The sequence below is a fragment of the Myodes glareolus genome, chromosome 12, assembly GCF_982192425.1.
Source record: "Myodes glareolus chromosome 12, mMyoGla1.1, whole genome shotgun sequence".
In the NCBI taxonomy this organism is placed as follows: domain Eukaryota; kingdom Metazoa; phylum Chordata; class Mammalia; order Rodentia; family Cricetidae; genus Myodes; species Myodes glareolus.
The window spans coordinates 83,586,945-83,605,306 of record NC_142037.1 but is presented as its reverse complement, the minus strand read 5'-3'; the positions used below and the strand labels follow the sequence as shown (position 1 = coordinate 83,605,306).

Sequence of the window (18,362 nt, the reverse complement as noted above, 5' to 3'; positions counted from 1 at the left end):
TTACGCTAACAATAAAAATAAGATAGGGGCAGGTGAGACGGCTTATTTGTAGGTAACAATGCTTGTTCTCCAAGCCTGATGATCTAAGTTCAATCCCTAGTACCCAAGGGAAAAAAACTGACTCCATACTTACAAATGAATGTGTGTGGACACACACACATACACAAACACATGACACCACACACACACACAAACACATGATACCCCCCCACACATACACATAATATTTTTTAAGTAAAATGGATTAGCATATCACAAATAAGAAAATCTAATCAAATGTTTATAGTGAATCTTGGTGTTGAGTATATACTATGTTCTGCAAAATTCTTTCAAACAAGCTGAATGCCTGTCAAGTTTCACAATAAAGAGCTATGGAAAGTTAAGAATACAGCCTGTAACTGATGTGAGTACCACACTGGGGGAGATCCCAGAGAGGATGTGATGTATAACGGAGATAAGAAAGATACTGATGAGTTACCTGGATTCTGAGGAGTTACCTGGCCAGGACACGCTGGGCAGTCAACAAAGCCAACAAGACTGAGGCTCAACATGGCGGGGGCGGGGGTCACTGACCACTGTGGCCGCCCACTAGAGCTGAAGATAGCTAGAGAGCAGAGAGTGACATCTCCCCCCCCCCAAACCTTGAAGCCACAGGAAAAACAACAACAAAAGGGTGTGAGCAAGGGAGGCAAAGTAGTTGACAAACAAATCTACAGAAGTGTGGCAGGACCATCGCTCACCCTGCCAATCAGCAGGGCTGTCTCATTTCTTTTTTTTAAAGATTCATTTATTTATTATGTACACAGTGTTTAGCATCCATGTGTGACTCAGGCCAGAAGAGGGTGCCAGATCTCATTACAGATGGTTGTGAGCCACCATGTGGCTACTGGGAATTGAACTCAAGACCTCTGGAAGAGCAGTCTGGATTAGAAATAGCATATCTAATAAAGTATATTATATACATATGAAAAAGGGGATAACTTACCTCTAAAATTATAAAATCTGAGTTGCAATTATAATAAAAACGTTAATAAAAGAAGAAATAGCATTTCCGAAGTGGATGGCATGTGGAAAACATTCCAAAATTGGAGTTACAGACTAATAATAATAATAGTACAGTGTCCAATAATTAATTTCCAGCTCTAGCAGAGTATAGATGCTTTTAGAAAAGAAATACAAACTTGAGAGAAGGAGCACACATAAAACTTTAATTTTCACCACATAGCACAAAAAGAGGTAAGACTACAATCTATGAACAGGCCAAAGAGTGCACAGCTCAATGGCAGAGTGTAGGTAATGTAATGTAATGTAAGGCCCAGGCCAGGTCTTGCTTCCCCAACACAGAAGAAGAGAAAGAAAACAAAGAATCTATGAACACAAATCACACATGAAAAGTTAGAAACGGACCCCCCCCCCAAAAAAAAAGCAGGTTCAAAGATGTGTTTATAATTTAATTGGTGTGTGTGTGTGTGTGTGTGTCAATTCACCCAATCGACTCAATGTCTCTAACTCTCAAGACAACTTACAATGGCCATCCAAATCATAATGTAAATATGAAAATATGATATACCTCAATAATAGTAAAAAAAAAACCTGACACATCACCAAATGATGCACCCAGATGTACACACACACACACACACACACACACACACACACACTTGAATACTGTGTAAGTGATTCTGGAAGACAGCACTTGAAGCAGAGGGTTTCATGGGAGGTTTCTGGGTGATTTGGAAGGGTTCTCTGCGGAATTCCCGATGCCTTTCAAAGCTGATGACTCAACTATTTCACTTCCAAACTCTTTACTGTGTTTCATTTCACTTCCAATCCGATGGCTTCTCTCCCTTCCAGTCTACTCAGGACACTACAGCTTCTATTTAACACCGTGACTTCAAACATGTTCTTCCCAAATGAGAGGGAACAAAGGAAGAATTAGAAGAAACAGAAGGGAAGGAATCATCAAGGACCCACCCAAGCGTGACGGAAAGAAGTCTAAAGGGAATTCAGATGATCTCAGAGGAGAGGACACTGAAGACCAGCTTCCAAATACTGAGGAGCTAACAGACTACGGTCAACTGTTCTGCTGAGAAGCCACAGGTTAAGAACGAAGGTGGCAAAGGCTAGCGTCTGTGCCCCTGTGCACCAAAGAAGTGCTCGTGAGCGGATGTGCAATTCACAGCATGGCACAGGCATGCAATTCTAGGTTATCCTCTAAGCTCTTTTTGTTTTTCCAAAATCCCTCTAAATATTATAATAATAATATTACATATTGTCTGTTACAAAATAATATTAACATTGATAGTTGGATAGGTAGTAATATCTAAACTGTAACTGAAAAAGAGGCCTTTTCAAGTTTGAAAGTATATGAATAAAACTACTTTATGAAAGTCTCAGAAGCCTGGCAAGTGCTTCTTGGGTAATGGCAGATACCAATGATTTAACACACAGATAGCAGCTTTATGCAACCTGCCAAGTCTTACTGTGAAATTAGTACTGAAAGGCTTTTAGACATTGGCAACTTTGAAGAAGTAATCAATAAGAGATGTTGACAACAGATAAAGTATAATCTTACATACACTGGTCTTAAATCCAAGATAGTTTTCTAAAACAAATAAATAACAAAGAACACTTAATAATGAGCAAAACCAAAATAATTTCGCCATACCCAACAGAAACAAGATACAATAAGCCCAAAACCTTTTCCAACCACAAAAGAATTCTATGTGTAGGCAGTTGATTGCTCAGAGAAAACACTATACTGCAGAACTCTATGCTAGCTTGTCCCATTTGCAAGAATATATTAATTCCATGATCACCTTGGACCAATGTTTCTACATATCATGACTATAAATTTTATATAAATCAAATGCTCTCCCACCATAAACAAAAATTGTAAGTAATGAACCACAGTGGGAAGACAGGGCTACAAAAATATTTGTATGCGTAATGCTGAAAAATCCTGGACTAGGAGGCATAGCAATGCTAAGATGCTGTATTAGTCTTTGAGACCTGGTAGCATCTGGTCCCCTTGCCTATCTACAGCTTTCCCTCTGATGTAAAAACGTACTGATCTGACTCAAAATCATCATTTTAAATGCTTTGCTTTCTTTTCCTAGTTTTTCTATTAGAAAACACTGCAATACAATTGTGTTAATGAGCACAAGGACTATACTTGAAACTTAATAAACAACCGCCTTAAAATGTCCCTCAGTCTTCTTCTCACTCCAGTTCAGAATGCTCCGTTCTCACCTCTCACTTCCTATTGTATCCTTCCTAGAAAGGTTATTAAGTGGGTATTTAACATTTTAGGAGAAGGCAGAAGCCTGAACAAGTCTACCAAGCACATTTTCATTTGACTCGTGTCTGTCTATGTCCTGCATATTGACACTGACAGCATTCAACCCCTCACATACAGATACACTGTGTCCAATTTTCAGCAGTCTCCCGACAGTTACTTGTTTTAATTAGTTAGTGATTTCATCTTATGAAAAAGCTAGAGCTAAAATCAAATGACTACAAATCCTACTTTAATAATAGAATATGGTAATTCAATAGAATATGGTAATTCTTCCAGAGTCACTTGTAATCAGAAACTGAAAACTATTAAAATATTATTTGCTCTATGGGAATTACTTATTACATGTTTGCTCAACCATATCTGCTGAAAGACACAGAAACACTCCCAAAGTTAATTTAAGGACTTACCAATTTCCCTTGCAATTCTGACAGCTTCATCTGCATCCTGTAAAGGCAGGAAATGAGACTCAACATTAATCCCATGAGGCCTTGCACAATGTCTTTAGGGCAGTCATATATTGTACTACTGTCTCCTCTGATTCATTTAATGTTCAATTTTACAACCTTCTAACCCTTTTCATTCAGAGAAATGTAAAATTAATACCATAAGTAGAATGTAAATTCTCCCTCGTCGTTATTATATTAAGAAACTCAAAGCAGTTTGAAATGAGCTGGCAGGAAACATGACCAGAATTGCCAATGATTTGGTGCAGTTGCCGGAATTTAACGGCAGAATTTAGATTTTTACAATCAATACTCCGTCATAAATCAGATCATTAAAGCTTGTCTGCAGCCTGCTTGTCTATTTACACACCGTGTTTTCCTAGATTCTGTCAGCAGGGGGAGTTGACTGTCTATTGTTTGGGAGGAGCTCAATCGATTTTCTAGAAATAAGTAAATGTCTAGTACCCGTAGAAATTACCAATTGTTTGGTTTTTTTTTTAAACAAAACAAAATAAAAAAACCTCTGTGATTTCCATTATGTTTCCTTATTTTTTTACCATTTTCTTCAGGTACATATTTTATGCTTACAGTTGTAGCTAGGTTCATAAATTAAAACCTTAAATTCTATGAACAAACCATGGAGGGAAAAGGGTTTGAAGGAGCAAGGTAAGGGGTCCGTCCTTTCTGAAGTTCAATGCCAGTGTCTCTTGACTCCTTGTCACCAGCAACACTTGAAACCCTAAGCATCTAAAAAGTGCCCTGGTCTAAGCCACTCATCCACCGTGATCCTGACACGCGCTGTACAAACTCCATGGACACATTTTCCATGTAATGGTAAAGAGAATTCTGAACTTCAAGCTACTTTCTCAATTCAATCACTTTTTCTAATCCAGTGACACAATATGAGCTAACAGCCACGTTCTAAAACCACCAGTTGATAAGCATGCAGAAATTTTTACACATCTTCAAAACATTCAAGTGAAACCTGACAATTTTGTTTTGAAGCTTTTAAATTACATTTCAAATGAAGAGCAATCACAACAGAATTCTTCCCCAATGAGGACTGGGGAAATAACTGGTTCATTTATGCCCATTTTTTGTTTTTTGTTTTTTTAAGAAAAAAAGAAAAAGAAAAAGAAAGGAAAGAAAATAAAAGAAAAATTCTCCCTTAAAAGTCTTCAGTACCCAACAACATCCCTGAATAAGGAGGCTGGCAGGGGAAGTTGTCAGAAAAATTTAATTTCCTTTCATTAGCCAGTCTGCCCCACAAATAGGTGCTTGTTAAGTTCAAAGCAGCCCTGAAAACGACATCAGTTTTAAGTCTTTTTTACTCCAAACAGTCACATCTGCTAATGAGATTTTCCAAATAACAATTGTTTTCAAGTCAGAGATAAATCTCTACCTCGCCCCACCCCCACCCCCACAACAGGGTTTAATGCCTTCCTACACCTTGCTATTTGTGCCTATCCTACATTCTCCAAATTTTAGCTTTAAAGGATAAAAATCCACGAAGGGTCATTTAGGAATGCTTGGGAGGTTCTTTGTTCCCACCAATGACAGTTACTGGAGAGTACTTGCTCTAACGGCCTCTCCTCAGGAAGTGTTAAACCTGCCAAAGGCGAACAATTAGGGCCTCTCGAACAAAACACAGGAAGAGTGAGGGCTGGTGAGGACGGATTACAATCAGCTAGAAGGAAACTTTGAACATTTCATTCAGTAAAGAACAGTGTATTTGCCAAAGACAGTCTCAGAGAAATCAAACTCCAAACTAAAAGCTTGGAATCCAGGGAAAGCCAAAAGCAAGGTGAAAGCACAGTACCCATTTCTTCTATGTTGTCAGGTGTTAATATACGCACATGATACACACCTGTGTTATGTGTTACATGTAAAGAGATTATATTTATACACAGCAAATCCCTTATATGCCACAAAACCATCTTAGCTTTTCATTAATGTCTATGTTTAAATTTTCCCACTATGAAAATCAGTTTCTGGAACATGAATGTTCAGATAAAATCAAATTGCCTTAAAAATTAAATTTTCATTTGTCATTCATTGAGCCAAAAAAAATCACTGAAGACCTATTATGTATTAGACATTATAAAACACTGCTATTATTTTAAAAGCTACTAAACATGATTAGCACATTTAGTTATATTATGGACTACACAAAGTTAAATTGGAAAAGATAAAAACTCTCAGAGCATCTAAGTCTATGGTACTAACATATAACACTACAGGACCTCCTTACAGGGTTATGAATGGAATAAAGCATTAAATAAAACTTTGACAATCTCAATAATCAGTCAAAAAAGCAGAAGATTAACTTCAGAAAAAAACTAAAGAAATATATACAACACACACCTCAGCTATCGCGCCAGCATTAGAAGTTACACCGGAGAGCCCACTGGGACCCAGAAGACCAAAGTGTGACCACAGGTGTAGGTTTAAGCTGCACTTCCTACTGCAGTGTCAAAGCAAGCACATGACCTCGGCGCAAATAGCTGCTGCTGCTTATCAGAATTCCAGAGCCTATCTCTCTTCATCTACTGATTTTGCTTGTAGAGAGTTATCCTATGGACGCCTCCTTCACATGCATGAACAAAAACTTACAAAGAATTTATTGTTTTCAATTGTGATGTTTTGAGAGATAAAACATCTGGAAAACAATTTAATGAACCCTCAACAAAGGACTAAAACATAAGCAGTACAGTGATTGAAATGGCATACCAAATAGCCACTTAAAAGAATTATGATCCATGTGTCTTAAACACTAACCCAATAAATACTTGCTAGCAGCAGTATATGCAATCTGGTTTCTGCCCTCCTAGAGTCTTACCCCACAAAGAGGAACAGAAAGCCAAACAGACAAGCAATCACCTAAGAACTGACATGAACGTTTCATGAAAACAGATAAAGTAGGAGGAAAACTTGTTTTAGGTTATCTAAAAAGGACCCTCCTAACAGAGAACCAGCACATGACAAAACCTTAACTACAAAGGACCTTAGTGTGTTCTAGAAACAGAAAGGGGCCCAGAAGGGAGAAGACCAGTTAGGGTGGAAGGCAAGGCCATTCCTGGTTGGACCTTCTGTGACCCAGCCCAGAAACTCGGCAGTTTTGGTCCTATGAAGAAAGAGAGTGAATTTAGTTGGGCTTTCAGAGGACAGTTCTTAAACCTGAATATACACAGGATAGACACAGTAGATTCAGCAGCAGCACGCTCCATGTGGCTTTGCCGGCTTCTGAGGGTAAAGGAAAGCATCTGTGCAGTTTAAAAGCTCAGCAGCCCTGTCACAAGCTGGAGGCACAGAGACAGCCACTTAATGCTTTAGTTCTTAGGAACACAGTGAAGATTTACCATAAGGATTATGATTCCGTCCTCCATAATACTTTTATGGTTTAAAAACAAAACGTGTCATGCTTAAAAGTTTTCTAATTATGCAACAATTGTTAAGGCATTAAATTGGTGTGGGAGGTCCCTCTGTCTATGTGTTGCTTTTATTGGTTAATGAATAAAGAAACTGGCTTGGCCTGATAGGGTAGAATAGAGCTAGGTGGGGAAGACTAAACTGAATGCTGGGAGAAAGGAGGCGGAGTCAAAGAGAATCTATGTAGCCCAGCAAGAGATGGACACAGGAACTTTAGCCAGTAAGCCATAGCCACATGGCAACACACAGATTAATAGAAATGGGTTAAATTAATATGTAAGAGTTAGCCAATAAGATAGAGCTAATGGGCCAAGCAGTGATTTAAATAATATGGTTTCTTGTGATTATTTCAGTTCTGGGCAGCCAGGACAAACAAGCAGCTCCCTCCAACATTAAATATTATCAAATCAAAACAAACAAGTAGCAAGGTTTCGTGGTACATACCTGTATATACAGGAAGTTAGGCAGGAGAATAGTGAATTCAAAGCCAGAAATGTCTCAAAAGTCTAAAATAAGTCAAGAAAGGAAGGAAAGAAGGAAGGAAGGAAAGTTTTCCTAAAATCCACTCAAATCTTTCCATGACCATGACCCTCTTTCACCTTAGAATGAAGTTCAGATTCTTTGACTAGACTTCAATACTTCATCATACTTGCCCAAATCCGATCCATTCCACCTAGTCTGCAGCCTCACCCTAAACCCCAGGCTCCCCCAACCTTTGTCTATCCCATTGGCTGAGTTCAGAGAGAAATTCTCTTGTCTTTCATCAAGTCACCGCTAAGACTGGCCACCAACAAGGTCCTGAAAACAGAGGGAAGACAGGCACCATCCAAGCTCTCACGGAACTTACAGGCTTAATAAGAGAGCAGCCAGACCTTAGATATAATATGCAGTAATTAACAAGCAACGTTGTGATGTGCACTCCATAGAAGCAATAAAGAAGTGTGGTGATGGGACATTCAACTCAATGGCAGATGCCTAGAAGCCTTCTCGGGTGTTTCTGAATGGATGCCAACAAATGACAGCCAGCAGAGAGGCCACCAACTGTTGAAGCCTCAGAGAAACAGGAAGTCCCCGCAGGTTGTGTTAAAAATACTCAACAAGGCACTCAGAGATGGATCAGCAATTAGCAGTACTTGCTCATCTTCCAAATGACCTGAGTCCAATTTCCAGCATCCACATGGTAGCTTATGACTATTTGCAACCTTCTGTGGCCTCCACAAGCACCAGGCATGCACCATGGAACACAGACATACATGCAAGTGAAACACCCATATATATAAAATAAAAAGAAAAAAAATAAAGAAAACTCAACCTTAGCCTACAAACAAGGAAATGGAAACCCCACTCTGGCTACCTTTTGTGGAGTCAGTGGAAGAAAGTTATTTGTGTAGCTGGGCTGGCTTCAAACCTATAATCCTCCTGTCTCAGTTTCCCAAGTTCAGGTGTACGCCAGAGCTGATTCTGCTCAGCATGCAGCTTTGGACTGCATCACGAGGAAGCAGGGTGTATTACTTGTGCTGTCCACCCTGTCATTCCCTACCCCATTTGGTGTAAGTTCCACTGTAACATGAAAGGGCTGGGCCTGTTTGTTTGTGTTTCTGTCCTGCCCAGCCCTCCAGCTGTTTAGTCCCAGAAAAAAATCACACAAGAGATCTCTATAAGTTATAATGCTGATTGGCCCATTAGGTCAGGCTTATCAGCTAACTCTTACATCTTGATTAACCCATTTTTTCTGATCTATTTTAGCCATGTGGCTCAGTACCTTTTTCAGCAGGGCAGCTCACATCTTGCTGCTTCAGTGCTCTGGGCAGGAGTGGGAGGAATCAACTTCCTCTTCCCCAGAATTCTCCTGCTCTCCTTGTATCATTTCCACTTCCTGTTTTCCACTTCCTGCTGCTTCGGTGATCTGGGCAGGAGTGGGGGAATCAGCTTCCTCCTCCCTAGAATTCCTCCTGCTCTCCTTGCATCATTTCCACTTCCTGTCTGCTTTTCCCACCTACACCTCCTGCCTGGCCAATCAGCGTTTATTTAAAACATGATTGACAGAATACAGACAATTCTCCCGCACCATTCCACAAGGTTGGAATCCATTGTCTAGTCTGCTCAGCAGTGTCTTCCCCATGTGTAGCTCATAGACTGTATGCACCAGTCTTTCAGTCAGCAGCAGTTGCATGAAAAGTGGAGGAATAAACTAACGAAGAAATGGGGGAAAACTCAAGGGGGGAGAGGGAGCTCAAGAGAGACGTTCTAGGTCAGAGGAAGAGCACTGTCCTCTCACCACCTGGGCACGAAGGGCTCCTATGCCCATCTACACGATATCCCGTCAGGGCCTTCCCAGTCCTCCCATCCAGGTCAGACCCCTTTGCTGAGCAATCACAACAGCCGGCCTTCAGCTCTGACAGCCAGTCATGCACACTTAATCTCTGTGGGCAAGGACTAGATGAGTCTTGCTCTATACTGAATCCTCAATGCTTAGCAAATCGGTACCTCTGTTTAAAACATTGTTTGATCCGTTAATCATCATTACTCATCCACTTCCATAAGAATGCTTCTGCTATATGATGCCATCTCAAATGTCAGCAGAACTCGATCCAAAACATCAAGTAAGTAATGGATCAGAAAGACTCAAGCAGGCCGGATTCGATCTGTTTCCGTATAAAACAACATACAATCCATGAAATACTGCTCACCTGAGAAAAATCAAGGCAACTATCTTCCCTTGTCGCTAAATACTTACTCAATGTTGACTTAGAGTAACCAGTCCCGGTTCCTCCCCTTATCCGTAAAAGTTTAATGTATATCTGTATATAAGAATATCTGTAAATGACTAACGTTGCTGACTTGGAGTAACCAAGCCCCAGTCCCTCATCTTGTCTCTGAATTCTTGGCCACTGCTGACTTAGAGGATTCTCCTGCCTCACTCCCAAACGCTGGGGTTAAAAGTATGTGCCATCAAGACACCTTTTCCTTGTAAAACACACAGTGCTTCCCCATCACTACTTCTCCCTCTAGAGATGCATTTTAACCATGTACACGATGGGTGCAGGTGCCCTGGGAGGCTATAGCTATGCGTCAGAGCTGGAGCTACAGGCAGCTGTGAGGCATCTAACGTGGGTGTCAGCAACAGAACTCGGCTCCTCTGGATGAGGAGGGCATGTGCTTAACCCCTGAGCTACCTCTCCAAACGCCTATATCATCTTTAATAAAAGCGCATCATTAAGTTAAAAACTGGTCTTCACATGGAGGTAAATTTTCAAATGAAAGAGTTGCAAGCTTAAACTACATAAAAAGCCATGAAAGCCAAGTTCACCCCAATTACAGATGCTTTTTGTTTGTTTGTTTGTCAAGACAGGGTTTCTCTGTAGTTTTGGAGCCTATTCTGGAACTCACTCAGCAGACCAGGCTAGTCTTGACTCACAGAGATCCACCTGTTTCTGCCTCCTGAGTGCTGGGGTTAAAGGCATGGACCACCACCACCCAGCCAGATGTTAAGTTTTTAAATAAAAAATAAATAAATATTAAACTTTATCAAATATACATTGTTCATTATTCATAGAAAATTCCACTAGGCAAAACATCTTTAACATGTCACAAATCCAATGTGAAATTTTAAGAAAATATTTTAAGAAAAAAATGGAAAGAGGTTACAGAGCGTGCACTGGAGAGGTTGGAGGGCATAAAAGGAAACGATATACTTACGCTATAATTTCTGAAGATAAAAATTCATTAAAAAACAATAAATATATGACTAAAAGTGAAGAGAGAACAGGACTGAGGGCCGGCAGGTGGGTCAGCAGTGAAGTCAAAGCCTGACAGCTTCTGTTCAAACCCTGGGACCCACAGAGTGGAAGGGGAGCTGTGAGGTCCATGGGCTCCCATATCCTCCATACTCACCTCATGGTGTGCATGCGAAACAGAATCAATAAGTGTAGGAAAGACTCTAAATAAAACACAAGGCTGAGTCCACTGTATATCCTTATCTGTAGGACATTTTTGAGACAGGTTTGAGAATTACTATGTATAAGACATGGACAATATATAAATACTCAGGGCTGAAGACAGTGGATTCTGTAAAATGTTGCACAACTATCTTACAATTTATTTAAAAACAAATTATGTTAGGCAAGTCTACAATTGAGCCACATCCCCAGTCCTAGATGAAAATATTGCTAATCCTTCACATGAAAAATAAGCAGTCTGTACGCCTCAGCTAGTACTAGAAAAGAATCAGCAGCTGGTTTTGAGAGAGAGAAATACCACTATGAATAGGGGTTATATCTTAACTAATTTCTAAACTAACTTCAAAACTGCTGTACAATAGAAATAAAGTCAGCGGACCATGGTGGACACACCTGTAATCCCACAGTCAAGATGGGGAGGCCTGAGGGACATGAGCGAGTGGCCAGTTTGGGCTCTAGAGCAAGACTCTGTCTCAAATAAAAATAGAAATAAGTACATAAAGTCAAATAATAAGTACAGCAAATAAAACTTCTCATTAATGCTGGACCCAGGAAAGGGTCCAGCTGTTAGGCTTTTCCTATTACTCAGCAGAAGACTCTACTGTAATATAAGAGTGCCAACTACCCACAGAGATTGCTCTAGAAGAGGGGGAGGAGAACACAGCCCACAGATCAGCTACCCAGGGCTCACAGAGACTGAACTACCAGCCACGAAGTCCGCATGGGGCTGCTGTAGGTCCTCTGCATGTATGTTATGGTTGTTGGCGTGGTGTTTTGGGGGAACTCCTGACAGTAAGAGTGGGGGTGTCTCTGACTCTTTTGCCTATTCTTGGGACCTCTTTCCTTCTACTGGGTCCCCTTGTCGGCCTTGATGTAAAGGTTTGTGCCTGATCATATTGTATCTTACTAATCCTTGTTGGGCTGATATCCCTGGGAGGCCTCATCTTTTCTAGGAGGAGTCGGGAAGGTGGATGGGAGGCGAGGGAGTTGGGAGGAGTGGAGGAGTGGAAGGAAGAGAAGCTGAGGTGGGAATGGATTGTATGAGAGAAGAATTAAATACGTGTAACCTACCCATATCCTCTCCTCTGCTTTAAAACCTATCACGTTACTTAAAATGCCCAACACGGTGCAGATGCTAAGCCAATGGCTGTTAGACAACATTATTTGGTAAAAGAAAAGAAAAAGAGGACAAAAAAAAGCCTATGTATGTTCAGTACAGTCAGTCACAACTTTTTTCCTAAGTATTTTCTAACCCAGGTGATTGACTCTGTGAATGCTGAACCCATGAATACTCAGGTGTGAAGCTTGGCTGTATGTTCCAAAACCTTGTGATATTGACTAGACTCTTCCATACGTTACAAAAACACCACAGGAAGCATAACTGGAACAAGGCAATAAGCAAAACAGCAACCATACTTTTACAAAAATATAAAGACTTTAGGCATCATTAATAAAGAACTTTTATTTTCTTAGCAGGTAGAAAGTACTAACACCTAATATCTAATTTCTAGGATAGAGTTGGTTTCTACCTTCTTGCTTTATATTTTATAAATGATTTTCTTCATACTAGCTTTCTTTCTGCTAAAGCAAGAGTACAGTTTTTATGCCTTTTTTATTAATTTATTTATTTTGTGGATGGGGAGCTTAAAGACAACTTGTAGGAAATGGTTCTCTCCTTCACAGTTGTGTCCTGAGCATCAAAATCAAGTTGTTATGTTTGGAATCAAGAGCTGCCTAGTTTAAAAACTCACTTAAGTATACTACTGTACTCTGATCTGTGGTGTAAGGCAATACTATTCTTTTTAAAAGATTTGTAACTTTTAGTTATATGTATATGTGTCTGTCACACAGGTGAAAATGCACAGCCTGCGTCATAAGTAACAGAGCAGAGTAGGATTTAACACTGACACCATGATGAGAATTTATTGGTTGCTTAGCATCTAAAGGTGTGACTGAACTTACTCATCTTTTTTTAAAATAATGTTACTATATTAGTCTATGTGTATGTGTGTATGTCACACACGTGCAGAAACCTGTAGTGACCGGAAAGGTATGATAGCCCCTGAAGTTTTAAGTGGTTGTGAGGCATCCAACATGGGCGCTCAGAAACAAACTCTCTCTCCGATCCTCTGGAAGAGCAGCAAACGCTCTCAGCTGTCTCTCCAGCCCCATGCCTCTAGTTTTCGTTTTTGACATAGAGTTTCACTCTGTAGCTCAGGTTGGCCTTGAAGTAAAGCTATCTTCCCACCTCACTTCCTGAGTGCTGGGATTACTAGTTCCTGTTAAAGTGCAATAATGATTCAGAGACACTAAATCATGTCTCACAAAGCTGTTTGGTCAGGGTTGTCGTCAGTGACTCACCTTCTGCTTCATAGCTAACATCCAATGTGTTCATAACCCTACTGAGCCAACTTTCACCATCTTTCTCAACATGGCCTTTGCTTCACCCCAACACTATATTAGGACCCATTGTTTCCTGCCTTAACAAAAAGAAGAGAGTTCCAATTTGATTATCAACCTTAATTTTTAACTCTATGCTAGTGCTCTTGCCATTTAGCAAACAAAAATAACACTCATTATTCATTATTTATTTGAGACAGGGCAGGCCTCAAACCCACTATGTAACCAAGGATGACCTTGAGCTCCTGATCCTTTGAAGTGCTGGGATTATAGATGTACACAACCACACCTAGTTTTACTCCATGCTGGGGTTTGAACCCTGGGATTAAGGCCTGTTAACACTCCAGCACTCCCCAAATGACTTTTTTTCTTACACAATTGTCTCATGTTAACCATTTGAATGAAACTGGCTGGAGGTTCCCAAAGCCACAGGGCAGTCTCTGCACAGAACTGGTGGCCACACATATCTCAGCCCTCACCAGCTCTCTTGTTGTGGTCCTTCATGGTATGCTGGAGCAGACCCTGCCTCTGTCTTTTATGATCCTCCAAGACCATGTTTTTACTGACAGCCTTGAGTCCCACCACAACACTCCCTTGTACATAACTCACTGCCTCTCACCTACTTCTTAGCTACCACTTTCACCCAAAATCTGAGTTCAGTGCCCTTCCTATATGGGTCTCTGCCCACTGAGATGAGTGTCACTGAGATGGGCTAAACTCACTGAATGTCTGCTGGTCCCCCATGGAAACTTCAAGCTCTTTGCTGATGTGGAATGTCCCTCTGTATGCTGTCTATATATATATATATATCATTGGTTAATAAAGAAGCTGCTTTGGCCACTGGCAGGGCAGAATATAGCTAGGTGGGAAAGCCAAACTGAATACAGGGGAAAAGAAGGCTGGCTTAAGAAAGAAGGAAAATGGGTATAGGCAGTTATAGAAAGAAAGAAATAGTTTTAAAATAAAACAAAGTCTTTAAAGAGACAATAAAGTAATAAAGAAATAAGCCATATAAAGATGGAAAATGCACAGAGATTGGGTTATGTATACTATTGTGTTTTCTTTGATATTTTAACTGTTAATGAACGAACTGCAGAGAGAAATTTGTAGGAGCTGCTAAGCTAAGCCAACATTAATGTACATTGACTTCAAAATTTGGGTCTAAAGATATGGTGTTTTGGAAAAGAGGTTCTGCTTTTGTTTCCACAGAAGATAAAAAAACTGTGGATTCTTTATAGGCTTGATCAAGCAAGATCCCCTGAGAGATCTCCATGCGCGCAATGGCCCAAGTGATCCAACATCCAGAACAGCTTTAAGGCAACTGGCTGAGACTATGCAGCCTCACAGACTACCACAGCCAAGATTTAACCGCAATTCTAAATTTCCTTAGTATCCCCATAAGATTACCAGTGTCCCTAATCAACAGGAAGTAGTATAGAAAACCTCACCCAAATCTCAAAATACTGTTTGCAAATGTTGGCTTTATTTAAAGGGGGTGGTTATAAATTGTTAATCATCATAGTCAATCTCTTTCTAAAGAAAAATGGCAATACAATATAGAAATGATAAAAAAGGTAGATTATTAAATCTACTTTAATTCAAAAAACAACCGTTAATCTCAAAATACTTTACATTGGTATAGATTTTGGTTTATTGACACAAATTTAAGGTCAATTTTGTAATACCATATGTAAATTTCTACTCTTGTTTAAGGCATCATGTTTATGCAGCCCAGTTAAAAATATAGTGTATAGGTAAAAAATAGAAATTAATAGTAATCTATAATAGTCAACTTATAGACATGTTAACTAGGTTTTCTAGATATATAAAGATATATTTCAGATGGATAGGTAATCTTCAAACATTTAAAGACCTACATAATATGGCATTTAAAATGTTTTAAGAACTTAGACTTTTCTCGACAGTGAGGAATGCCTGCTCCTTGCAGAAACAATACTTCAAGAGGATAATGAGCATCAAAGAAGCTCCTTAGGGAGTTCGCTTTCATTGTGACCAGACTAGTTATTTGGGTAAGAAACTTCTCTTGCCTGGACTGCTTAACAATATGCTATATAAACTGGACATGCAGGACCCATAGAAAAATGACTGTGGAACTTGCTAAAACAAGGTGAGACAGTCCTTCAGGGTTCCTGCTTCATGGAAGAGTCTACCAGACATTTTGTAGGACACAGAAGAAAGAGAATGACAAATTTTGCCAAAATAGACAGGATAGTCCTTCAGATATCCTGTTTCACTGAAAAATCTGTCAGATACTCTAGGCCTATAGGCTAAAGATGGATGTACCAATGTTACAGAAGAACTTTGGTTGACTGGCCAGGCAGTCAGATGTTTCTGTCGTTTCTAGAATTTTGGAAGTTCCTTACAATGAACTTCCTGTTTACTTAGGTAATATTATATCCCTCTGGGGTCTTTGATGGAGTTGAGGACTAGATAGTTACCATTATAGTTTTCCATATTTATGATATGAAACTTTAGACTCACAAAGCTAGCATAGATGATAGAATATTTTCTTTAATTTTGTCAAGTAAAAATAGACTAAATATTATAACTGAAATTCTTGCTTGATAATCACTTTATTATATATAATTTTACTATGTTAAAATTAAAACCTTCCTTTTTAATTAGACAGAAAAGAGGAGATGATGTGAGATGCTCTCTGTATGCTGTGAATATTTTTATTACCATTGGTTAATAAAGAAGCTACATTGGCTTATGGAAGATCAGAATATAGCTAGATGAGAAAATAAAACTAAATATAGGGAGGGAAAAAGAAGGTGGAGTCAAGGGAGATACAAGCAGCAAGATGTGAGGTAACAGCCCATGAGCCTCATGATAAAATATAAACTAATAGAAATGAGTTAATTTAAGTTGTAAGAACTAGTTAACAACAAGATTGAACTAAAAGGCCAAACAGTAGGTAATTAATATTAAACCTCTGAGTGGTTATTTTAAAAGCGACTGCAGGACCAGGAGGGACATGAACCCTCCAGTTACACTTTGCAATCAGGGTGAGTGGCAAATAACTCATGGCTAATTTCTTTTCCTTTCTTCTAGAGCCCTGCTCTCTTGTACAACAGTCTCACATTATAATCTTTGTTCTGCTCTCCATTTTCCAAGAGCCAGTTAATTAGATGATGTCTTAATTATTTTTCTATTATTGTCATGACATAACACCATGACCAAGGAAACTTGAAATAGTTTAACTTGGTGCTCACAATTCCAGAGGATAGTAGAATCTGTGACCATCGTGGCAGTGAACATAACAGTAGTAGCTGAAGCTCACAGCTGATCCACAAGTAACAGGCAGAAAGAGAGCTAACTGGGAATAGAAAAGGCTTTTGAAACCTCAAAGTCCACCACTCATGACACACCTTCTCCAACATGGCCACACCTCCTAACCCTTCCCAAACAGTTCCACCAACTGGGGACCAAGCTTCCAGCCATATGAACCTATGAGGCCCATTCTCATTCAAACCATTCCTTAAGTGATGAAGAAAACTAAACTTGTTAAAGAGAAATACATGGTACCAGATGTAATGCTGAAAACTACATCTTAAATATTCATCTCTCTCTAATGAGAAGGACAATTTAGGAACTAGAGAAAGAAGGGAAAGCAGGACAAATGAAAGAAAGGAGAGATTTTCTAGAAGTTTGTTCTGTGTACATTAATTGTCTAAAACAACATAACTTGTCAGGATACTTCACAAACACATAAAGATATGTTGATCATATTAATCTTTCATTACCCATAACTATTCCACCCTCCCTGGTCCCTTTCCTATTTTTTTTTTTGAGAGAGTCTCATGAATAGTGGAAAAAGATAGCCTCAAACTCCATATGTAGATAAGGATAACCTTGGAGGCCTGACCCTCCTCTCTCCATCTCCCCCAGATGCTAGAACTGCGGGACAGCGCAGTGCTGAGGACTCCGTCCAAAGTTTTGTGCATATAGGGCAAGCAACCTACCAACTCCATTTATCTTCAGACCTCTCCCTGTTTTACTTTCAAGGCCCTCTGCCCCCAAATCTCATATCTAGGGGAAATATTTGTCATTCTGAGTCTGGCTTATTGCATTAAACATTATCATCTTCAGTTTCTGCAACTAACATTATTTATTCTGTTTTGTTTTGTTTTGTTCAAGACAGAGTTTCTCTGTGTAACAGCCCTGGCTGTCCTGAATCTATTCTTAATGGCTGAATGATATTCAATTGTGTCATAGATATAATACAGTTTCTTTTGTATGTTGTACAGCTATTATGAACAGTGCCTGAATAAACATAAGTGTGCAGGTTCTCCATTGTATGACAACTTTGATCTCTGTGGCTAACTACCCAGGAATGGTACAGTTGGATAGTGTTGTAGTTCTACTTAGAGTTTCTCAAGGAACCTCAATATTGATTTCCATAATGGTACATAAATTTACATTACTAGCAACAGCATAGACTTATAGATGTCCAATCCACTGAAATACATATACAGTATTATAACACATTTGAAAAACTCAAATTTAAAAGGCAAATAAGACCCACAAAAAAACTAATAATCCACTCCAAAAACTAAGTACCACTTCTTTTCTGTAAAGATATCTATAGATTATAAACAAAAAAATGATGGAAAATAACTTTTCTTTATCATCTAAAAGAACTAGAGGGAAAGAAAGAGCCTCCAGCAAGCAAGGCTGTAAGAAAACACAAGTGCCCTTTTCCCTCCATCCTTCAGCTCACAGCAGGGTCTAATAACTAATAGAAATGCGTGAGTGTTTTCAATATAGACGATGCAGTATCAACATTAATTCCAGTCAATGCTACAC

At 39.4% G+C, this 18,362-nt stretch overlaps 1 protein-coding gene across 5 annotated transcripts in view; it reads right to left on the bottom strand.

Annotated features, from left to right (window-relative positions):
* The window catches only part of Pcca (propionyl-CoA carboxylase subunit alpha), a 306,130-nt gene that overhangs the window by 209,285 nt on the left and 78,483 nt on the right, over positions 1 to 18,362 (bottom strand). For all 5 annotated transcript variants that reach the window (XM_085698173.2, XM_085698172.2, XM_048422206.3 and 2 more), the window contains one exon: positions 3,709 to 3,745. In XM_085698173.2, coding sequence (XP_085554299.1) covers positions 3,709 to 3,745 — 37 coding nt within the window. The remainder of the gene's footprint in view (positions 1 to 3,708; positions 3,746 to 18,362) is intronic.